Consider the following 25,527-nt stretch of genomic DNA (forward strand, 5'->3'; position numbering starts at 1 on the left):
GGGTTAATGTTTGGTCTGGGGTGGGGGGGTCAAATGGGAGCACCGTGGCTCCCCAGCTGACAGCCAGATTAACAGCCAGCACCAGGCTGATGCTTATCTTCTGTTAGGCTGGGGAAACAGGAGCGGCAGCAGGATGAAACACAAACACACACACATGTACATACACACATTCAAACACACACAGTCACAATAATAACACTCGCACACACATCATGGCTGCTGGAGTCTGAGGATGAAACACACACACACACACACACACACAGACACACACTGGTTAATAGTGCGCTTTGAGCCCTAGTCATGTGCTGAGGTAGTCTACTCTTCAGACAGGCACAGCACCAAAATCCCTCCCATTTTAGCCACGTACTGTAGGGTGCTAGCGGTCTAGTGTTTTATGAATGTGCAATGAGCATACACAGATACGGTCATCCTTCCTAACTCAGTTGCCGTAGAGGAAGAAACCGCTCAGGGATTTCACCATGAGGCCAATGGTGACTTTAAAACAGTTACAGAGTTTAAGGGCTGTAATAGGAGAAAACTGAGGATGGATCATCAACATTGTAGTTACTCCACAATTGTTTTTTTATTTTTTATTTTACCTTTATTTAACTAGGCAAGTCAGTTAAGAACAAATTCTTATTTTCAATGACGGCCTAGGAACAGTGGGTTACTGCCTGTTCAGGGGCAGAATGACAGATTTGTACCTTGTCAGCTCGGGGGTTTGAACTTGCAAGCTTCCGGTTACTAGTCCAACGCTCTAACCACTAGGCTACGCTGCCGCCCATTACTAATTTAATTGACAGAGTGAAAAGAAGGAAGCCTTTACAGAATGCAAATATTTAAAAACCTGTGTTAATTTTCTGTAATGCCTCTTACTGTAACGTCATTCAGAGGTGGAAGAAGGATTGGACCAAAGCGCAGCGTGGTAAGTGTTCATGATGTAATATTTAAAGAAACGAACTGAACACTGAAATACAAAACAATAAAGTGAACGAACGAACGAACGAACGAACGAAAACCGAAACAGTACCGTGTGGCGCAAACACTCACACGGAAACAAACACCCACAAACCAAAAGTGAAACCCAGGCTACCTAAGTACGATTCTCAATCAGAGACAACTAACGACACCTGCCTCTGATTGAGAACCATACTAGGCCGAAAACAGAAACCAAACATAGAAAAACAAACAGACACCCCAACTCACGCCCTGACCATACTAAAACAAAGAATAAAATAACAGAACTATGGTCAGAACGTGACACTTACCAGATGTTGGGCATTATTAGTGGATTTGCACTGCATTGTGCATGGTTAATTTGTAACAAAAAGGACATTTTCGTAGACTGACTTGAAAGCCAGATCAGTGACAATTGCAAAAAAGCAGGTTAAACTATTTTGATAAAATAATGAAATGATGAGTGGGTCTTATGTTTGTGGAAGACTTATATTTAGCTTAGGTATAATTTTACAAGCTTTGAATTCATTATATTATTCCTGACTGTTTGAAATGCAGTGAATTGATCTTTAATTGCGCAACAATGGTTATTTAACCTTTTTATTTTTTTATCAATATATTTATCGTGAATTGGCCATAAGTTTGATTTTTAGGCCATATCGCCCAGCCCTAGTTGTAGGCCTGATAAACAACAGTGACGAATCAGCCTATAGAGAGGAGGTACAGTGCGTTTGGAAAGTATTCAGACCCCTCGACTTTTTCCACATTTTGTTCGGTTTCAGCCTTATTATAAAATTGATTATTCTCATCAATCTACACAAAATACTTCATAATGACAAAGCGAAAACTGTTTTTTTGATATTTTTGCAAATGTATAAAAAATGTAAAACAGATACCTTATTTACATACGTTTTCAGGCCCTTTGCTATGAGACTCAAAATTGAGCTCAGGTGCATCCTGTTTCCATTGATCATCCTTGAGATGTTTCTACAACTTGATTGGAGTCCACCTGTGGTAAATTCAATTGATTGGACATGATTTGGAAAGGCACACACCTGTCTATGTAAGGTCCCACAGTTGACAGTGCATGTCAGAGCAAAAACCAAGCCGTGAGGTTGATGACAGGATTGTGTCGAGGCACCAGCCTGGGGAAGGGTACCAAAAAATGTCTGCAGCATTGAAGGTCCCCCAAAAAGTCCCCACAGTGGCCTCCCTCATTCTTAAATGGAAGAAGTTTGGAACCACCAAAACTCTCCCTAGAGCTGGCTGCCCGGCCAAAGTTAGCAATCGGGTGAGAAGGGCCTTGGTCAGGGAGGTGATCAAGAACCTGATGGTCACTCTGACAGAGCTCCAGAGTTCCTTTGTGAAGATGGGAGGACCTTCCAGAAGGACAACCATCTCTGCAGCCCTCCTCCAATCAAGCCTTTATGGTAGAGTGGCCAGACGGAAGCCACTCCTCAGTAACAGGCACATTACAGTCCGCTTGGAGTTTGCCAAAAGGCACCTAAAGCGCTCTCAGACCATGATAAACAAGATCCTCTGGTCTGATGAAACCAAGATTGAACTATTTGGCCTGAATGCCAAGCATCACATCTGGAGGAAACCTGGCACCATTCCTACAGTGAAGCATGGTGGTGCCAGCATCATGCTGTGGGGATGTTTTTCAGCAGCAGTAACTGGGAGACTAGTCAAGATCGAGGGAAAAATGAACGGAGCAAAGTACAGAGAGATCCTTGATGAAAACCTGCTCCAGAGCAGTCAGGACCTCAGACTGGGACAAAGGTTCACCTTCCAACAGGACAATGACTCTAAGCACACAGCCAAGACAACGTAGAAGTGGCTTCAGGACACATCTCTGAATCTCCTTGAGGGGCCCAGCTAGAGCCCGGACTTGAACCAGATCAAACATCTCTGGAGAGACCTGAAAATAGCTGTGCAGCGACACTCCTCATCCAACCTGACTGAGCTTGAGAGGATCTGCAGAGAAGAATGGGAGAAACTCCCCAAATACAGGTGTGCCAAGCTTGTAGCGTCATACCTAAGAAGACCCCGAGGCTGTAATTGCTGCCAAAGTTGCTTCAACAAAGTACTGAGAAAGGGGTCGGAATACTTATGTAAAGTTAATTTTTTTTCCTACAAACCTATTTTTGCATTGTCATTATGGGATATTGTTTGTAAATTGATGAGGGGAAAAAACGATTTAATCCATTTTAGAATAAGGTTGTAACGTAACAAAATGTGGAAAAAGTGAAGGGGTGTGAATACTTTCCGAATGCACTGTATATATACAGCAATGTTCTAACTTCTATTTGAAAGCCTTCCCAGAAGAGGGGAGGCTGTTATAACAGCAAATAGGAGACCAACTACATATTAATGCCCATGATTTTGGAATAGAAATGTTTGGTGAGCAAGTGTCCACATACTTTTGGTCATGTAGTGTATATCTCACAGGTTAAGAAACAATCGTTCAATAGCTCAAGCTGTGCTGGTCCATGATATGCTGCCCGGTCTCTGAGACTTTAATCGGGGAGTTCTAAAGAGTTAGTTTTAATGTAAACTGTCCCACAAGGAGGAAAGAACATGGCTTGCTGGTCGCTGATACAAAGAAAGTTAAGAAACATTTATCTTTATGCCTTCATTTTCTTTGTCTGAGAGCCATTTTAGGCTTGGCTTTCCTCAGAATCCTTCTTTTTTTTATTCTGCTTTTTTAAAATCATTCTTAACCTCAGTTACCTTTATTTCAGTTTAGTTGTTTTCAATTAAGCGTTATCTACATGTCCATACATAAATACATACAGTACCAGTCAAAAGTTAGGACACACCTATTCATTCAAGGGTTTTTCTTTATTTGACTATTTTCTACGTTGTAGAATACTAGTGAAGGCATCAAAACTATGAAATAACACATATGGAGTCATGTAGTAACCAAAAAAGTGTTAAACAAATCAAAATATATTTTAGATTCTTCAAAGTAGCCACACTTTGCCTTGATGACAGCCTTGCACACTCCTGGCATTCTCTCAACCTGCTTCAACTGGAATTATTTTCCGACAGTTTTGAAGGAGTTCCCACATATGCTGAGCACTTGTTGGATGCTTTTCCTTCACTCTGAGGTCCAACTCATCCCAAACCATCTCAATTGAGTTGAGGTTGGGTGATTGTGGAGGCCACATCATCTGATGCAGCACCATCACTCCCCTGCTTGGTAAAATAGACCTTACACAGCCTGGAGGTGTGTTTTGGGTCATTATCTTGTTGAAAAACAAATGATAGTCCCACTAAGCGCAAACCAGATGGGATGGCGTGTCACTGTAGAATGCTGTGGTAGCCATGCTGGTTAAGTGTGCCTTGAATTCTAAATAAATCACAGACAGTGTCACCAGCAAAGTGCACACACACCATCACACCTCCTCCTCCATGCTTCACGGTGGGAACCACACATGCTGAGATCATCCGTTCACATACTCTGCATCTCGAAAAGACATGGTGGTTGGAACCAAAAATCGTATATTTGGACTCATCAGACTCAAAGATAGATTTCCACCGGTTTAATGTCCATTGCTCGTGTTTCTTGGCCCAAGCAAATCTCTTCTTATTATTGGGGTCCTTTAGTAGTGGTTTCTTTGCAGCAAATCGACCATGAAGGCCTGATTCACACAGTCTCCTCAGATGTGTCTGTTACTTGAACTCTGTGAAGCATTTATTTGGGCTGCAATCTGAGGTGCAGTTAACTCTAATGAACTAATCCTCTGCAGTAGAGGTAATTCTGGGCCAGTTTCATCATAGCGCTTGATGGTTTATGCTACTGCACTTGAAGAAACTTTCTTCAAGTTCTTGACATTTTCTTGATTGACTGACCTTCATGTCTTAAAGCAATGATGGACTGTCATATCTCTTCACTTATTTGAGCTGTTCTTGCCATAATATGGACTTGGTCTTTTACCAAATAGGGCTATGCTCTGTATACCACCCCTACCTTGTCACAACACAACTGATTGGCTCAAACGCATTAAGAAGGAAAGAATTTCCACAAATGAGTTTTTAACAAGGAACACCTGTTAATTGAAATGCATTCCAGGTGATTACCTCATGAAGCTGGTTGAGAGAATGCCAAGAGTGTGCAAAGCTGTCATCAAGGCAAAGGTTGACTACTTTGAAGAATCTCAAATATAAAATAACACTTTTTTGGTTACTACATGATTCCATATGTGTTATTTCATAGTTTTGATGTCTTCACTATTATTCTACAATGTAGAAAATAGTAAAAATAAAGAAAAACGCTTCAAAGAGTAGGTGTGTCCAAACTTTTGACTGGTATTGTACATACATTCAATAAAACAATTACTAATTGCAACAGAATTCAGATTGACTGCTCACACACTGTAAGGTAAGGTGTATAGTCACACTGGTACACGAAGACTCACTCTTTTTTTTGCCATGTTTTTTTCTCCTCCCAATGTTTTAGATTTTCTTGTCTTTTGCTCTGTTTTCTCCTCTGTGTCCTGGTTGTGTTTTTACGTTACCATGTGAACTGTGTCGTGCTGTACTAGATGTGCCTGTGCAGCTGTCTGGCTGTGTAGTAGCCGAGGGAAACCCCTCCGAACCCTGTGGTAAGATGGTCTTAATGGCTGTGTCTCAAAAGTCTCTAAGTGTTATCTTTTTCTTGTCTCCTGTCCTTCATTTGATCTGAGGGAACAGGACAGTGGACAGGTGAAAAAACCCGATTCACCAGCACTAGGCTTTTTTTCACCATAATAGCACCTATCCCACCTGTTAAGTTCAGTGCAAACAAAGGGAGTCAAGTGGAAGTTGCCGTTTTAGACTATTGAGATGCACCCCGTTCGTGTGTGGGGGCTGTTTTGTTTTGCGACGTCCCCAGTTCTTCTGCCATGTGACCCCCTGTTGTTCACTAACATACTAACACGAGTCCTACACCCCTTCGTTCTCCTTTTATTTAATCTTTATTGAACCATTGCCTCTCATTGCCCTGGCAGTGAACTTTCCCACAGTGTTGAGAAACATTGTCTGGATGTTTTAGTGTTACCTGGCCAGAGCAGCGAGAAGGAAGATGTTTGGGTTGATGACGGAATGCTACCAGGAGATGTTGAGGGGAGAGTTCAGCCAAAATACCTATTTATTTACATTTTCAAGATTGGAAAGACTGAAATCCGTGCTTTGGTGTTGTGAAGCTAGCTACTGCCCCCAACTGTTAATGTTATAATTTTCTAACCAAAAAAACTATGTAAATCAATGTCCCCCGGTTAGCATGCTTTAATTTTCATTCCCAGATCATTTGTTAAAGGGATTGTGTAGCCCAATAACTTTGAAGTGACTTTGATGTGATTTTGGCATGACATTGAATTTACTTCAAAACAGTTCCAAAACAGCAGGATTTTTTTCTGCATTGAAATGGGGCTTAGGTGAGGGGTTTGGCTGGGGTGTGGCAGTGGGTCTGGGCCATTAGCAAGGTCATCGACCCCTTTTTTTGGAGGCCCTCCTCTTGCTCGCAGAGACAAAATGTTGCTGTTTTAAAGCGAATTTCCTGCAATTCTACAGATTTTGCTATGGCTTATGCTGTGTTCTTATGCCATCTGAGTGACTTAACAAAGTCAATGGGGGCCCCATGTCATGACAAAAATACTCCTGAATGCATCATTTTCTACAATTGTAGATTCTCCCTGACTGTTTTGCTTTTATTTTGGTGATTGTTAGTTAAAAAAATATATATCTTATTTAAAAATATATAGGTCCAATATGTTTTCTACATACGTTATATTAAGTTTACACTGAAAACGTTTTTCCATCCCAAAAAGTATTTCCCCAAATAAGGCGGCCCGAAAAAAACTTGTACAGCCCATCCATGACTTTTCTATGTTGAGAAAAACGCTGTATAATATCAGTTAGTGTCAGTGTCTAGTTTAACAAAACCAAAGCAATGACTGCAGTCTCCTTGTTCATAGACTGCTTTCAAGGTAAGGAAACAAATGTGTGAATAAAAACTGTGGCTGAACTGTCCATTAAAGTGCTTCAAAGTGAGACAGCACCACATTTTCTCACACATTTGCAATAATTTGAGTAATACGTTGATGATTACATCTGTTGCTGGGTTGCAACATTAGCCATTATTTGACAGTGCACAATTTCCTACTGTACCTCCTGCAACCTAGCCTCGTATGAACCATCCTGATCTCGAGAGCTTACATTCTGTTTTGCTTCACAGATAACGAATCAGAATGTAAGCTTGCGAGATCAGGATGGTTCGTACGAGAGGCTACCTGCAACCTGGACTACTGGTTTAATCTGTTTTTTCGTTTGGCTTTGTTTACAGTATGCACTCGCTGTTTATAATGATGATATGGTTTTGGATGAACTATAGTGTTAGTGAAACTCACCTGCAAGTTTACTGGTGTGGTGAATCAATGTCAATCTACGAATGTGAATCCGTGTGTCTCTCTCTATTTGAAAGTCAAACAACTCACAATCTGTGTTCAAACAAACATGACAGAGGGTGCTGTTGCCACTTGTGTCCTGATATCAATGTTCCACAAACAACATGTCTTTATGTGAGCATCAAACTGGGTTCCTAGAGGGTCATGTGTTATGCCATTATTTACAACAGCCTATCAAAGCATCATACGGATATTAAAGGGATAATTTAGCAAAACTATTTCGATATTTGTTTCCTTATCTTGAAAGCAGTCTATGGACAAGGAGTGATTGCAATCCACACTATACTTTTGTTTGTCTCTTTTGTGCATAGACTGCCTTCAAGTTCAGGGAACAAATATCTAATATGCAATTTTTCAGAACTATCCCTTTAACAAAATGCATCCATCTATTAAAGGCTTTTGAAGAAGAGAGTGAAGTACTTTCACAACTGGGTAGAATTAAGTATTTGAAACCAGGTAATACCCTTGAGGTATCAATCATTCATTGCTGCCACTCAATAGAAGCTTCAAAAGCCTCAGGTTTCATCATCATCATTTTATAACAACGACTAGCCACAAAACAGACCTGATCTATTGAGTGAGTGTCTCCATCACCAAGGAGACACATTGCCTTATACCTGTATATAGGAAAACAGTTTGACACCCACATTGCATATTGTGCCCCATCACGCACACCCTGTCCCAACTCACCGTCCTTGATTCCTCTAACTGTGCCAGCCCGAGTGTATGTCTGTGTGTTGTTTGTGTGTGTGATGGTGTGTAACACAATATTTCTTTCTCTTCTGTCTGTCTATGTGTAGGGCTTGTCCAGCGTTGTGTGATCATCCAGAAAGATGAGAACGGCTTCGGGTTGACGGTGAGCGGAGACAACCCTGTATTTGTGCAGTTGGTCAAAGAGGGTAAGGCCTTTTCCATCCTATTCTAATCTACACCTTCCTGTTCTTTAGTCAATTCAATTATGATGAGGTATGGTGTGGCTTAATTGGTAAAGCATGGTGCTTGCAACAGCAGGTTCACTGGTGCGATTCCCACTGGGGCCACCCATATGAAAATGTATGTACAGTTGAAGTCGGAAGTTTACATACACTTAGGTTGGAGTCATTAAAACTCGTTTTTCATCCATTTCGTGTTAACAAACTACAGTTTTGGCAAGTCGGTTAGGACATCTACTTTGTGCATGACAAAAGTAATTTTTCAAACAATTGTTCACAGATTATTTAACTTATAAATCACTATCTCACAATTCCAGTGGGTCAGAAGTTTACATATACTAAGTTAATAGGCTAATTGACATCCTTTGAGTCAAATGGAGGTGCACCTGTGGATGTATTTCAAGGCCTACCTTCAAACCTAGTGCCTCTTTGCTTGACATCATGGGAAAATCAAAAGAAATCAGCCAAGACCTCAGAAAAACAATTGTAGACCTCCTCAAGTCTGGTTCATCCTTGGGCGAATTTCCAAACGCCTGAAGGTACCACGTTCATCTGTACAAACAATAGTACGTAAGTATAAACACCATGGAACCACGCAGCTGTCACACCGCTCAGGAAGGAGACGTGTTCTGTCTCCTAGAGATGAACGCAATTTGGTGCAAAAAGTGCAATTCAATCCCAGAACAACAGCAAAGGACCTTGTGAAGATGCTGGAGGAAACGGGTATAAAAATATCTATATCCACAGTAAAACGAGTCTTATATCGACATAACCTGAAAGGCCGCTCATCAAGGAAGAAGCCACTGCTCCAAAACCGCCATAAAAAAGCCAGACTACGGTTTGCAACTGCACATGGGGACAAAGATCGTACTTTTTGGAGAAATGTCCTCTGGTCTGGTGAAACAAAAGTATAACTGTTTGGCCTGTCAGGAGGATTGAGCCAGAATTCACCCAACTTATTGTGGGAAGCTTGTGGAAGGCTACCTAAAACATTTGACCCAAGTTAAATAATTTAAAGGCAATGCTAACAAATACTAATTGAGTGTATGTAAACTTCTTACCCACTGCGAATGTAATGAAAGAAATAAAAGCTGAAATAAATAATTCTCTTTACTATTAATCTGACATTTCACATTCTTAAAATAATGTAGTGATCCTAACTGACCTAAGACAGGGATTTTTTACTGGGATTAAATGTCAGGAATTGTGCAAAACTGAGTTTAAATGTATTTGGCTAAGGTTTATGTAAACTTCCGACTTCAACTGTATATTTATTATATGTCAAGGTAATTTAATTGTATATCTTGGGGGTGTAAACCTATGACGTTAGCACAATATGTTCAATTGGGAGCATAGCACAATGTAAATATATATTCATGCAGTCTTGATACCCAAGGCAAGGATACAATATATTGGATTTATATCTGGAGGTGTCACAATACAATCAGATACAGTAATATCATGAACCTTTTATCATTCTCACTCCCTTTGCCTGTCCTGTCCTCTTCCGCAGATGGCGCTGCCATGCGAGCGGGTGTCCAGACGGGTGATAGGATCATCAAGGTGAGGCTCATTCCCTCTCTGGGGCCCATAACACTCTTCCTAGACATTGCCCATAGCCTAATCTCTCGTGGACAGATGCATGTAACATAAATGGCAGTAGCATCTGTCGCAGACCTGGGTTCAAATACAATGTCAAATATCTGAATTGCTTTCACATACGGTACATTCGAAGTAAGTATTCAGATATATTTTATTTGTAAAGACAAGTAGTTGAATATTTGTAATTAATTTGGAAAAATACTAGGAAAGTATTTGAAAATACTCATACAGTTGAAGTCGGAAGTTTACATATACTTAGGTTGGAGTCATTGAAACTCGTTTTTCAACCACTCCACAAATGTCTTGTGAACAAACTGTAGTTTTGGCAAGTTGATTAGGACATCCACTTTGTGCATGACACAAGTAATTTTTCCAACAATTGTTTACAGACTTTTTATTTCACTTATAATTCACTGTATCACAATTCCAGTGGGTCAGAAGTTTACATACACTAAGTTGATTGTGCATTTAAACAGCTTGGAAAATTCCAGAAAATGTCATGGCTTTAGAAGCTTCTGATAGGCTAATTGACACCGTTTGAGTCAATTGGAGGTGTACCTGTGGATGTATTTCAAGGCCTACCTTCGAACTCGGTGCCTCTTTGCTTGACATTATGGGAAAATCAAAAGAAATCAGCCAAGACCTCAGAAAAAAAAATTGTAGACCTCCATAAGTCTGGTTCATCCTTGGGAGCAATTTCGAAACGCCTGAAGGTACCACGTTCATCTGTACAAACAATAGTACGTAAGTATAAACGCCATGGGACAACGCAGCCATCACACCGCTCAGGAAGGAGAAACATTCTGTCTCCTAGAGATGAACATACTTTGGTGCGAAAAGTGCAAATCAATCCCAGAACAACAGCAAAGGACCTTGTGAAGATGCTGGAGGAAACGGGTACAAAAGTATCTATATCCACAGTAAAACGAGTCCTATATCGACATAACCTGAAAGGTCGCTCAGCAAGGAAGAAGCCACTGCTCCAAAACCGCCATAAAAAAGCCACACTACGGTTTGCAACTGCACATGGGGACAAAGATCATACTTTTTGGAGAAATGTCCTCTGGTCTGGTGAAACAAAAGTATAACTGTTTGGCCATAATGACCATCGTTATGTTTGGAGTGAAAAAGGGGAGGCTTGCAAGCCGAAGAACACCATTCCAACCGTGAAGCACGGGGGTGGCAGTATCATGTTGTTGGGGTGCTTTGCTGCAGGAGGGACTGGTGCACTTCACAAAATAGATGGCATCATGAGGCAGGAAAATGATGTGGATATATTGAAGCAACATCTGAAGACATCAGTCAGGAAGTTAAAGCTTGGTAGCAAATGGGTCTTCCAAATGGACAACGACCCCAAGCATACTTCCAAAGTGTGGTAAAATGGCTAAAGGACAAGCAAGGAGGCCTACAAACCTGACTCAGTTACACCAGCTCTGTCAGGTGGAATGGGCCAAAATTCACCCAACTAACTTATTGTGGGAAGCTTGTGGAAGGCTACCCGAAACGTTTGACCCAAATTAAACCATTTAAAGACCATGCTACTAATTACTAATTGAGTGTATGTAAACTTCTGACCGCTGACAATGTGATGAAATAAATAAAGCTGAAATCAATCATTCTCTCTACTATTATTCTGAGATTTCACATTCTTCAAATGAAGTGGTGATCCTAACTGACCTAAAACCTGGAATTTTTACTAGGATTAAATGTCAGGAATTGTGAAAAACTGAGTTTAAATGTATTTGGCTAAGGTGTATGTAAACTTCAGACTGACATAAAAATACACTCTCATGCATTTTACCAAGGTATTTGTAAATAGTATTTGAAAATACTCTCATGTACAATTTTATAGACTATTTTTTTTTACAAATAACTGTTACAATTCTCAAATAAAAGTACTTGTTTTTGGCTGTGTATTTGAAAATACTCAAATACACTAACATAAAAAATAAAAAATAAGATATTCAAATATATATATGTATTTGAATCCAGGTCTGATCTGTCGACAGACTGTGGGACGGGACGACTAACGAGGAACTTTGTTTCGGTACTCAGATTTTTAATCTCTGATCATTTGGACAAATCATGATTTTGCTGGTGTTCGCATCTTTCAAATTTTGGAAGGGGAGGGGACATTTGGCCCATAGATTTGCCCGAAACTGGCTGAGAGTTTTCATTTGGAGGGGTGGAGACTTTGCTAGTCGTGTATTACGTTTTCTAACACTAGCCTCAGATCTAGGATCAGTTTATTTTCCCAAAAATCTTACCTCATGCATTTGAACCAAAATGCGAAACCGACACTAGATCAGTGTGAATGGGGCAACTTCATCCTGCCACTATCTCTAAAACAGAGACCTCTCCGGGTGAAGTTTTCCCAAGTTACCATTCTAGGATCAGTCTCCCCTCCCCAATCCTTACCTTAAAGGGGCAATCCACAATTGAAACAATAACAAACCCTGATCCCTGCCTCTGTTTTGGTAAAAATCTGAGGGATGGGGCTGGAGAAATGTAGCCACTCTCAAATTCATACAGAGCTATGGATGCAAGATATAGTTTTAACCATGTTTTGAGGCTATGTAGTTTTTGTTTACATTATTTATTTATTTTTACAAAAATTTGAGTAAAATATGCATATTTAGGATTCTAATGGAGGTACGACTGTTAAACTAATTAGCCATTTATAAGTTATATTTTTTAAGAATCAATGAGTACAGATAATTATTTTATAATTCCAAAAATGTGTGTATTTGTATTTGTTATGGATCCCTATTAGTCCTGTAAAATGAAGGCAGTTCTTTACAATTAAAGACATTGCATTACATTTCACATCAGATTTCACAACACATGTGTGCCCTAAGTGTGCCCTCAGGCCACTAGTCTACTACCACATATCGACAACACAAAATCCATGCGTACGTGTGTGTATAGTGCGTATGTTATCATGTGTGTCTGTAGCAACTGGTGATTGCCCCTTAGTGGGGAAAATGCTAAACTGACCAAAGATCCGTGTTTAGGAAAAACTTAATTCTGTCTCAGACAAGAGAACCATACAGGCTACTGCAGTAGGTCGTGGGTCATGGGTTAGGCCCCCTCCATACTTTACCACTGCCCTCTGCTGGGATGCTGAGTAGCTACACCATATAATGGCAATGCATTCCAATGGGTCATTTGAAAGGGCAGGATGGCTTAGTGCTGTGCATAGTGTCAGTGAAGAAAATGAATTGTTAGTTTGTGGGGGTGAATATAAACGTTCACTTCAGTAACATTTTCAATTAGTCATGCATTGATGTTGGTGTTGATGTTAGGATTCATAGCAGGGCCAGACGGGTTACCAGGACATGTACTCAGAGCATGCTCTGACCAGCTGACAAGTGTCTTCACTGACATTTTCAACCTCTCCCTGACACAGTCCGCAATACCTACATGTTTCAAGTAGACCACCATAGTCCCTGTGCCGAAGAAGCCAAAGTAACCTGTCTAAATGACTGCCTCCCCGTAGCACTCACATCTGTAGAGATGAAATGCCTTGAAAGGCTGGTCATGGCTCACATCAACACCATCATCCCAAGCACCCTGGAGCCACTCCAATTCGCATATCGCCCCAACAGATCCAGAGAGGACGCAATCTCTACTGCAATCCACACTGCCCTCTCCCACCTGGACAAGAGGAACACCTATGTGAGACGTGCACAGCTCCAACACTATCATTAAGTTTGTCGACAACCCAACATTGGTAGGCCTGATTACCGATGACGATGAGACAGCCTATAGGGAGGAGGTCAATAACAACAACTTCTCCCTCAACGTCAATAAAACAAAGGAGCTGATCGTGAACTACAGGAAACGGAGGGTCGAGCACGCCCCCATTCACATCGAGGGGTCTGTAGTGGAGCGGGTCAAGAGCTTCAAGTTCCTCGATGTCCACATCACAAAGACTCTATCATGGTCAACACACAGCAACACAGTGGTGAAGAGGGCAGGACAATGCCTCTCCCCCTCAGTTGGCTGAAAAGATTTGGCAGATCTGCAATAAATTCTACAGCTACACCATTGAGAGCATCTTGACTGTCTGCATCACCACTCGATATGGCTACTGCTTGGTGTCCGACCGCAAGGCGCTATGGAGGGTAGTGTGTACGGCCCAGTACATCACTGGGAAAGAGATCTCTGCTATCCAGGACCTCTATACAAGGCGGTGTCAGAGGAAGCAGGAAAAAATGGTCAAAGGTTCAAGCCACCCAAGCCACCGACTGTTCTCTCTCCTAACACACAGCATGTGGTACCAATGCACCAAGTCTGGAACCAACAAGCTTCTACACCCAAGCCATAAGACTTCTAAACAAGAGTGCTAAATAGCTAATCAAATGGCTACCCGGACTACATGCACTAACTGTTTTTTGCACTAACTCTCTTGCATTGACCCTATGCACACAGACTGGACTCACACACACGCACACACATATTACATACGCCCAAACACACATAACATGCACACACATGCATACTATACTGACTCCACACACACACTTTCAAACTCGCCACATGCGCTGCTGCTACTATCTATTGTCTATCCTTCTGCCTAGTCACTTTACCCCTACCTATATGTACATAGCTACCTCAATTACCTCGTACCCATGCACATCGACTCTGTACTTGTATTCCCTGTATATAGCCATGTTATTGTCTACTCCCTATGTATACCTATGTTATTGTCTACTCCCTGTATATAGCCATGTTATTGTCTACTCCCTGTATATAGCCATGTTATTGTCTACTCTCTATGTATACCTATGTTATTTTCTACTCCCTATGTATATACCCATGTTATTGTCTACTCCCTGTATATAGCCATGTTATTGTCTACTCTCTATGTATACCTATGTTATTTTCTATTCCCTATGTATATACCCATGTTATTTTCTACTCCCTATGTATATACCCATGTTATTGTCTACTCCCTATGTATACCCATGTTATTGTCTACTCCCTGTATATAGCCATGTTATTGTCTACTCCCTGTATATAGCCATGTTATTGTCTACTCCCTGTATATAGCCATGTTATTGTCTACTCCCTGTATATAGCCATGTTATTTTCTACTCCCTATGTATAACTATGTTATTGTCTACTCCCTATGTATACCCATGTTATTTTCTACTCCCTATGTATACCTATGTTATTGTCTACTCCCTATGTATACCCATGTTATTGTCTACTCCCTGTATATACCCATGTTATTGTCTACTCCCTATGTATAGCTATGTTATTGTCTACTCCCTATGTATACCCATGTTATTGTCTACTCCCTATGTATACCCATGTTATTGTCTACTCCCTGTATATAGCCATGTTATTGTCTACTCCCTATGTATACCCATGTTATTGTCTACTCCCTATGTATACCCATGTTATTGTCTACTCCCTATGTATACCCATGTTATTGTCTACTCCCTATGTATACCCATGTTATTGTCTACTCCCTATGTATACCTATGTTATTGTCTACTCCCTATGTATACCCATGTTATTGTCTACTCCCTATGTATACCCATGTTATTGTCTACTCCCTATGTATACCCATGTTATTGTCTACTCCCTATGTATAGCTATGTTATTGTCTACTCCCTATGTATACCCATGTTATTGTCTACTCCCTATGTGTACCTATGTTATTGTCTACTCCCTATGTATACCCATGTTATTGTCTACTCCCTATGTATACCCATGTTATTGTCTACTCCCTATGTATACCCATGTTATTGTCTACTCCCTATGTATACCCATGTTATTGTCTACTCCCTATGTATACCCATGTTATTGTCTACTCCCTGTATATACCCATGTTATTGTCTACTCCCTATGTATAGCTATGTTATTGTCTACTCCCTGTATATACCCATGTTATTGTCTACTCCCTATGTATACCCATGTTATTGTCTACTCCCTATGTATACCCATGTTATTGTCTACTCCCTGTATATACCCATGTTATTGTCTACTCCCTATGTATACCCATGTTATTGTCTACTCCCTATGTATACCTATGTTATTGTCTACTCCCTATGTATACCCATGTTATTGTCTACTCCCTATGTATACCCATGTTATTGTCTACTCCCTATGTATACCCATGTTATTGTCTACTCCCTATGTATACCCATGTTATTGTCTACTCCCTATGTATACCCATGTTATTGTCTACTCCCTATGTATACCCATGTTATTGTCTACTCCCTATGTATACCCATGTTATTGTCTACTCCCTATGTATACCCATGTTATTGTCTACTCCCTATGTATACCCATGTTATTGTCTACTCCCTATGTATACCCATGTTATTGTCTACTCCCTATGTATACCCATGTTATTGTCTACTCCCTATGTATACCCATGTTATTGTCTACTCCCTATGTATACCCATGTTATTGTCTACTCCCTATGTATACCCATGTTATTGTCTACTCCCTATGTATACCCATGTTATTGTCTACTCCCTATGTATACCCATGTTATTGTCTACTCCCTATGTATACCCATGTTATTGTCTACTCCCTATGTATACCCATGTTATTGTCTACTCCCTATGTATACCCATGTTATTGTCTACTCCCTATGTATACCCATGTTATTGTCTACTCCCTATGTATACCTATGTTATTGTCTACTCCCTATGTATACCCATGTTATTGTCTACTCCCTATGTATAGCTATGTTATTGTCTACTCCTATGTATAGCCATGTTATTGTCTACTCCCTATGTATACCCATGTTATTGTCTACTCCTATGTATACCCATGTTATTGTCTACTCCCCCATGTTATTGTCTATGTATACCCATGTTATTGTCTACTCCCTATGTATACCCATGTTATTGTCTACTCCCTATGTATACCTATGTTATTGTCTACTCCCTATGTATACCCATGTTATTGTCTACTCCCTATGTATACCTATGTTATTGTCTACTCCCTATGTATACCCATGTTATTGTCTACTCCTATGTATACCCATGTTATTGTCTACTCCTGTGTATACCCATGTTATTGTCTACTCCCTATGTATACCCATGTTATTGTCTACTCCCTATGTATACCCATGTTATTGTCTACTCCCTATGTATAGCTATGTTATTGTCTACTCCCTATGTATACCTATGTTATTGTCTACTCCCTATGTATACCCATGTTATTGTCTACTCCCTATGTATACCTATGTTATTGTCTACTCCCTATGTATACCCATGTTATTGTCTACTCCCTATGTATACCTATGTTATTGTCTACTCCCTATGTATACCCATGTTATTGTCTACTCCCTATGTATAGCTATGTTATTGTCTACTCCCTATGTATACCTATGTTATTGTCTACTCCCTATGTATACCTATGTTATTGTCTACTCCTATGTATACCCATGTTATTGTCTACTCCCTATGTATACCCATGTTATTGTCTACTCCCTATGTATACCTATGTTATTGTCTACTCCTATGTATACCCATGTTATTGTCTACTCCTATGTATACCTATGTTATTGTCTACTCCCTATGTATACCCATGTTATTGTCTACTCCCTATGTATACCCATGTTATTGTCTACTCCCTGTGTATACCCATGTTATTGTCTACTCCCTATGTATACCCATGTTATTGTCTACTCCCTATGTATACCCATGTTATTGTCTACTCCCTATGTATAGCTATGTTATTGTCTACTCCCTATGTATACCTATGTTATTGTCTACTCCCTATGTATACCCATGTTATTGTCTACTCCCTATGTATACCTATGTTATTGTCTACTCCCTGTGTATACCCATGTTATTGTCTACTCCCTATGTATACCCATGTTATTGTCTACTCCCTATGTATACCCATGTTATTGTCTACTCCTATGTATAGCTATGTTATTGTCTACTCCCTATGTATACCTATGTTATTGTCTACTCCCTATGTATACCCATGTTATTGTCTACTCCCTATGTATACCCATGTTATTGTCTACTCCCTATGTATACCCATGTTATTGTCTACTCCTATGTATACCCATGTTATTGTCTACTCCCTATGTATACCCATGTTATTGTCTACTCCCTATGTTATACCCATGTTATTGTCTACTCCCTATGTATAGCTATGTTATTGTCTACTCCCTATGTATACCCATGTTATTGTCTACTCCTATGTATACCCATGTTATTGTCTACTCCTATGTATACCCATGTTATTGTCTACTCCCTATGTATACCCATGTTATTGTCTACTCCTATGTATACCCATGTTATTGTCTACTCCCTATGTATACCCATGTTATTGTCTACTCCCTATGTATACCCATGTTATTGTCTACTCCCTATGTATACCCATGTTATTGTCTACTCCCTATGTATACCCATGTTATTGTCTACTCCCTATGTATACCCATGTTATTGTCTACTCCCTATGTATACCCATGTTATTGTCTACTCCCTATGTATACCCATGTTATTGTCTACTCCCTATGTATACCCATGTTATTTTTACTTTATATTTTTATTTGTTATTCTCTGTATATTTTTTATGACATTCTTTATCTTATCTTGAACTCTGTATTGTTGAAAACGGACCTGTAAGTCAGCTGTTAGTCTACACCTGTTGTCTACGAAGCATTTGGCAAAACATGTATTTCATTTGAATTAACATTTAGAAATGAACAAGGTGTTTCTTGGCTTGGAAAGAGTTATGTACACATGCTCCTGTTGAACATGAACTAATATGGGGCTTCCCATTTGCATTGTTTTTGTCATTTTTTGCTACGTTTTAGACAGAACACATAGTCCTCTTATAGAAAGTGTTGTATTTAATTTGAATGACGTTGATTTAAGCAAAGATAAATGATTTGAGGTGTAGTTTATGTTTTTGTTGCAGGTTAACGGGACCTTAGTAACACATTCAAACCATGTAGAAGTCGTCAAGCTAATAAAATGTAAGTTCAAGTGACAGTTTTATATCCAATTATTCGTAGACATGAAAAATCACAGGCTCTTCAAGAGACTTACTTTCTTAAAGCCAACCTGTAGTAGGCTATATGCGCTTATAATGCATTGTAAGACTTGTCATAAGGATGTATAATGTCTTATTATCATCTCATGAGTCTGACCATACTGTATAATAAGCTAGCCATTGTGAGTCAATATAAATTGAAAGTTGGCTACAGAGAGAGACATTACATGAAGATATATTTTTTATAATAAGAATTAAAACTCATACAAGTAATAGAGCTGTGACCCCTATTGTCTCTATGTGTCAGCGGGCTCCTATGTGGCCCTCACAGTGCTGGGGAGGCCCCCGGGGCTGGCCCAGATCTCGCTGTCGGAGGGCGAGGGGGGAGACCTGTCCTCTTTCCTCTCCTCGCCCCACTCTCCTGGACCAACAGGGGGAACAGGGGAGCGCTGCGTCACCTCCTCCACCAGCCCCCAGGACCACATCACCTCCCCGCTGCCCCTCTGGGTACGACAGACAATTGGTTCTCTGTTTGCAACTGAAATGGCATCCTATTTACCATATAGTATACCACTCTATAGAATAAATAGTGTACTCTATAGGATAAGGTGTGTACTCTAGAATAAGTAGTGTACTCTATAGGATAAGGTGTGTACTCTATAGAATAAGTAGTGTGCTCTATAGGGAGTGGGGTGCCATTTCAGACACTCTCTCATTTTATATACAGTACCAGCCAAAAGTTTGGACACACCTACTCATTCCAGGGTTTTTCTTTATTTTTACTATTATCTACATTGCAGAAAAATATTGAAGACATCAAAACTATTCAATAACACATATGGAATCATGTAGTAACCAAAAAAGTGTTAAACAAATCAAAATATATTTAATATTTGACATTATTCAAAGTAGCCACCCTTTGTCTTGATGACAGCTTTGAACACTCTTGGCATTCTCTCAACCAGCTTCATGAGGTAGTCACCTGGAATGCATTTCAGTTAACAGGTGTGCCTTGTTAAAAGTTAATTTGTGGAATTTATTTCCTTCTTAATGCATTTGAGCCAATCAGTTGTGTTGTGACAAGGTAGGGGTGGTATACAGAAGATAGCCCTATTTGGTAAATGACCAAGTCCATATTATGGCAAGAACATCTCAATAAGCAAAGATAAATGACAGTCCATCATTACTTTAAGTCAATCCAGAAAAGGTAAAGAACTTTGAAAGTTTCTCTCATGAGGACCGCCACAAGAAAGGAAGACCCAGAGTTACCTCTGCTGCAGAGGATAAGTTCATTAGAGTTACCAGCCTCAGAAATTGCAGCCCAAATAAATGCTTCACAGAATTCAAGTAACAGACACATCTCAACATCAACTGTTCAGAGTAGACTGTGTGAATCAGGCCTTCATGGTTGAATTGCTGCAAAGAAACCACTACTAAAGGACACCAATAATAAGAAGAGACTTGCTTGGGCCAAGAAACACAAGCAATGGACATTAGTGGAAATCTATCCTTTGGTCTGATGAAACCAAATTTGACCGCTGTGTCTTTGTGAGATGCAGAGTAGATAAACGGATGATCTCTGCATGTGTGGTTCCCACCGTGAAGCATGGAGGAGGAGGGTGATGGTGCTTTACTGGTGACACTGTCTGTGATTTATTTAGAAGGCAAGGCACACTTCACCAGCATAGATACCACAGCATTCTGCAGCGACACTCCATCCCATCTGGTTTGCGCTTAGTGGGACTATCATTTGTTTTTCAACAGGACAATGACCCAAAACACCTCCAGACTGTGTAAGGTTTATTTGACCAAGAAGGGATGTGGTGTAGTGCTACATCAGATGACCTGGCCGCCACAATCACCAGACCTGAACCCAATTGAAATGGTTTGGGATGAGTTGGACCTCAGAGTGGAGGAAAAGCAGCCAACAAGTGCTCAGCGTATGTGGGAACTCCTTCGAGACTGTTGGTTGAGAGAATGCCAAGAGTGTGCTAAGCCGTCATCAAGGCAAAGTGTGGCTACTTTGAAGTATCCCAAATACAACATCTATTTTGATTTGTTTAACACTTTTTTGTTACTACATGATTCCATATGTGTTATTTCATAGTTTTGATGTCTTCACTAGTATTCTACAGTGTAGAAAATAGTCAAATAAAGAAAAATCCTTGAATGAGTAGGTGTGTACAAACTTTTGACTGGTACTGTATATCTTTTTTTTCTCTTGGTCCCTCTGTCTCCCTCTCTGTCTATATCTGCCCCTCTCTGTCTTCTCTCTCTCTTTCTGTTTTTCCTGTTGCCCTCGTTCTCCTCTCTCTCCACAGTTCCACTTCCGTTCTTCACTCCCCCTTCTCCTTCCCACCTCAGTATCCACACTCACTCTGCCTCTTTCACTTTCTCTTCTCACTAGTTTCCTCTATTTCCAGTTAAACCTATGTCAAAGCTGCCATTCTCCCTCTGCTGCACGTCAGTGAAGTCCCCAAGCGAACAAAGTTCTTATTATTCATTTTTGGCGTTGGTCCCTCAGGAGGAGAATAACGCACTTCACAGCCAGAAGGTGGACATCTTACAGAAGATGCTGACCAAGGAGCAGGGGGATTTACAGGCAAGACACACACAAACACAGTGTCACCATACTCTGAAGGTTTCTACATGAGGAGATGAGACAGTCAGTCAGTCGAACTTTGTTTCTTTGATTTGAAAGAGTGAATGCAGGTTTTTCTATGCTGCTACACTCATAAATCATCTCAGACAAAGTAGGAGTGCTGATCTAGAATGAGGTTCTTGTACATTTGATCTTATTCATTATCAAAATGTACAACTGATCCTAGATCAGCGCTCCTGCTATTAGACGCTATATGACTACGGGCCCAGATGAAATTAAAATCATTCACACATTAAATTGTCATCAAATGCTCATCATTGAAGTGGATCACCCATAAATGCTTTATCTTAATGATGTCATTACACGTTTCTGCACATTCATTATGTTAATTTGCAACATGCTTCAGTTCAATCGAGTACAGGCTTAACTGAATAACAACAAATACAGAATACAATATGGAATTTTATTGAATAGTTTGAGGTAGGCCTCGTCTCAGAGGAAAGCTCCTCAGAGCCAGATGGTGAGGACAGGTTGCCCAATGCTGGGCAGCTGGCATTGAATCCTCCCGGGAGAACGGGGATCCGATGACGGACCTTCTTTTAGTGGTGGTGGGGAGGTAGAAGGTCGTTGGAAGACTGTGGTGGGAGACACAAGGTTTGCGTTGACATATACAGTGTGCTCCAAAAGAATTGGGACAGTGACACATTTTCTGTTGTTTTGGCTAACCTCCCCTATTATTGTAATGGTGAGATGTTAGCATGTCTTGGGGCTATAGTATTTGTGTGTCTGTAACTTGCTCACTCATAATTATTCACTATTCATTCAGGATCATCTGTAATAATGATAGCCTCCAAATTAATGTAGAAGTGTTTAGAAACCTATTCCATTCTTATATATAATAAAAGTGACTCCAAAATGTCACAATACATTATTTACCATTAATTTCTATTGGGCAGAGAATAATCGGAAACTCAACCAAAACAAACAAATGCATCCAACAAATTTGTAGTCACAAGCTTGATGTAGTCATTGCGTGCTATGATTATAGGACCAAATACCTAACTATTACCACTTTAATACACATATAAGTGAATCTGTCACAATACTTTTGGTTCCCTAAAATGGGGGGACTATGTACAAACAGTGCTGTAATTCCTCAATGGTTCACTCAATATGGATAAAAAATACCCTCAAATTAAAGCTGGCAGTATGCACTTTAACCTCACAGTCATTGTATCATTTCAAATCCAAAGTGCTGGAGGGCAGAGCCAAAACAACAGCACGTGTTACTGTCCCAATACATTTGGAGCTCACTGTAAATACTCCCCTAGATTCATTCCCATTGGTTGAAAAAAAGGAAAGTGATAATAGCGCACGTTAGCCCATAGGTTAATCAGCAACTGTGGTGGAATTACCTTAGTGTTCAATGCTCATAGACTGAAGTTAATAGGTGAATGCTTGCTAATAGTATAGGAGGAGAGATGTGACGCTAAGCTAATGAGGTAACATTATCAAATCAATTCAAATCAAATGTATTTATTAAACCCTTTTTACATCAGCAGATGTTACAAAGTGCTTATACAGAAATCCAGCCTAAAACCCCAAACAGCAAGCAATTCAGGTGTAGAAGCAGGAACCTAGGAAGAAAACTAGAGAGGAACAAGGCTCTGAGGGGTGGCCATTCCTCTTTTGGCTGTACCCTGTAAATATCTGCTATGCTGATGAGTGAGATAGGAAGCGATGTGAATTATATGAATTATATGAGTTAGATGAATGAAAAGTGATGATCCATTCAGACCAGCCTTACTGACTGAACTTTCGTAAACTACATTTCCTAGCAGCATTCGTAGCTGTCACGCCCTGACCTTAGATATCTCTGTTTTCTATATATTTTGGTTAGGTCAGGGTGTGACTAAGGTGGGTAATCTAGTTTTTTTTGTATGTCTAGGGTTTTTGTAGGTCTAGGGGTTTTTGTATATCTATGTTGGCCTGATATGGTTCCCAATCAGAGACCGCTGATTATCATTGTCTCTGATTGGGGATCATATTTAGGCAGGCCTTTTCCCCACTTTCTGGTGTGGGATCTTGACTATGTGTAGTTGCCTGTCAGCACTATGTTGTATTGTGTCACGGTTCGTTTGTTATTTTGTTAGTTTGTTCTGTGTTCATTCTTTTAATAAAGAGAATGTACGCATACCACGCTGTGCCTTGGTCTCCTTCATACGACAAACGTGACAATAGCAGTGGCATCATTCCAGTTTAGCGTGGAATACTCACTGAGTTTCCTGGAAAGCATTGAATGAAGGCAAAGTTAATTAATTCTCATTAGTGTGTTTGTGTTTAAGTCCCCTGTGGGGCCTCTATTGATGCCTGCTTTGTCTCTCTGGGGAGTGTGAGCGCCTGCCTCCCATTTCAATGCTAAACAGGTTAGCTGTCAAAACTTTAAAGTAGCTTTTAGTGGTGTAGCTGAGCTGCGGGTCGTGTTTATTAGGACACACCATAACAAGACGTTTTGCAACAGAATGTGAGATGAGAGTTGCTTATTGAACGTCTTTGGGTAGTACCTCCCCAGAACTCAAGCAGTTTTCTGTTTTGCGACGAATGAACACAGCCCTGTTGCAGTGGTGGGTAAGGGAGGAATGGAAGGATGGATGGGCAAAAATAAACAAGTTCTTCCACAATCCTCAAGTCTTTCGTGAGCCATTTCTTCTCTTCCTCTGGTTCGTGTTCATCAGGCACTAAATGGAAGAAAATGAACTGAACAGGGAGAGGCAACCAGAACATTAAGAAACGTTTGTTTTTGTGTTCTGTTACAAAATGTTTTGCTACCATGTGCCCTAATGAATACGACCCTGTACCATCGAAGCCAATCATTCTTACCACTAAACAGATACTCTACCATGGTAACCACTCAAACACTGACTACATCTCACCCTCTTAGTTTCACTTCCTCCTATGACTGACCATGAAATAGAACTAGGACCATGCCAACTGGACACATACACAGACATGCACGCAGACTCGTACACATACACATGTGCACACACACACACCTCCCTCCCAGCCTCCCTCCTGTGTCCTCTCCTATAATGTGTCCTGTGTGTCATGTCCAGGCTATGAAGGAAGTGTACAGCAGGAACCCCACAGCGAAACTACTGAAGGACATCCAGGAGGCCAAGAAACACATTCCTCTGCTGCAGAGCCAGCTCAGCAAAGCCACAGGCACACCTCAGGTATACACACACATACGTATGTATACCAGGGTTTCCCAAACTCAGTCCTCGAGGCCCCAAGGGGTGCACATTTAGTTTTTTTTCCATAGCACAGCTGATTCAAATAATCAAGCTTAGGAGCACACACAAACACTTTCTCTCATAGACACACAGTCTCTCTTGCTCTCACTGTTTCTCTCACTCTCTCTCATTGTTTCTCTCACTGTCTCTCACTCACTCACTGTCTCTCACTCACTCACTGTCTCTCACTCACTCACTCTCACTGTCTCGCTCTCTCTCGCTGTCTCACTCTCACTGTGTCTCTCTATCTCTCTCGCTCTCTCTCACTGTCTCTCTCTCTCTGTTTCTGTCTCTCTTTCTAAAACGGTCATTCTCTCTCTCAAGTCAAGGGCTTTATTGACATGGGACACACACTCTCAAAGGGACAGCCCAGTTACTGTCTGGCCTGTCACACATGATTCTGTGTGTTTTCAGGATGGCTCCCTCTCCCACCAGGACGGTGAGGTGGAGGAGGGGGGCATTGAGGCAGCCGATGGAGAGCAGACCCCCTCCTCGCAGGGAGAAAGCAGCAGCGACGGGCCCTGGACCAATAACGCTGTGAGTCAACCTGGCCAACTAGCCTGTCTGTTATTATCACCACCAGATTGTCCTTACATGACAATTATATGTGAACTGGTATTCTCAACAGAATACCATTGTACTGGAACCAGGGTTGGGGTGTTTTCCATTTCAATTCAGTCAAATCAGGAAGAAACTGACATTCCAAGTCC

General features: G+C 40.6%; 1 protein-coding gene across 2 annotated transcripts in view; it reads left to right on the forward strand.

The window, feature by feature from the left end:
- LOC115136092 (rho guanine nucleotide exchange factor 12-like) overlaps positions 1-25,527 on the forward strand; it is a 117,432-nt gene that overhangs the window by 51,842 nt on the left and 40,063 nt on the right. For both annotated transcript variants that reach the window (XM_029671508.2, XM_065023789.1), the window contains exons 4-10: positions 8,207-8,305; positions 9,852-9,901; positions 18,848-18,905; positions 19,230-19,429; positions 21,447-21,524; positions 24,638-24,757; positions 25,232-25,354. In XM_029671508.2, the coding sequence (XP_029527368.1) occupies positions 8,207-8,305; positions 9,852-9,901; positions 18,848-18,905; positions 19,230-19,429; positions 21,447-21,524; positions 24,638-24,757; positions 25,232-25,354 (728 nt within the window). The remainder of the gene's footprint in view (positions 1-8,206; positions 8,306-9,851; positions 9,902-18,847; positions 18,906-19,229; positions 19,430-21,446; positions 21,525-24,637; positions 24,758-25,231; positions 25,355-25,527) is intronic.

The sequence above is a fragment of the Oncorhynchus nerka genome, linkage group LG10 (genome assembly GCF_034236695.1).
Source record: "Oncorhynchus nerka isolate Pitt River linkage group LG10, Oner_Uvic_2.0, whole genome shotgun sequence".
NCBI lineage: Eukaryota > Metazoa > Chordata > Actinopteri > Salmoniformes > Salmonidae > Oncorhynchus > Oncorhynchus nerka.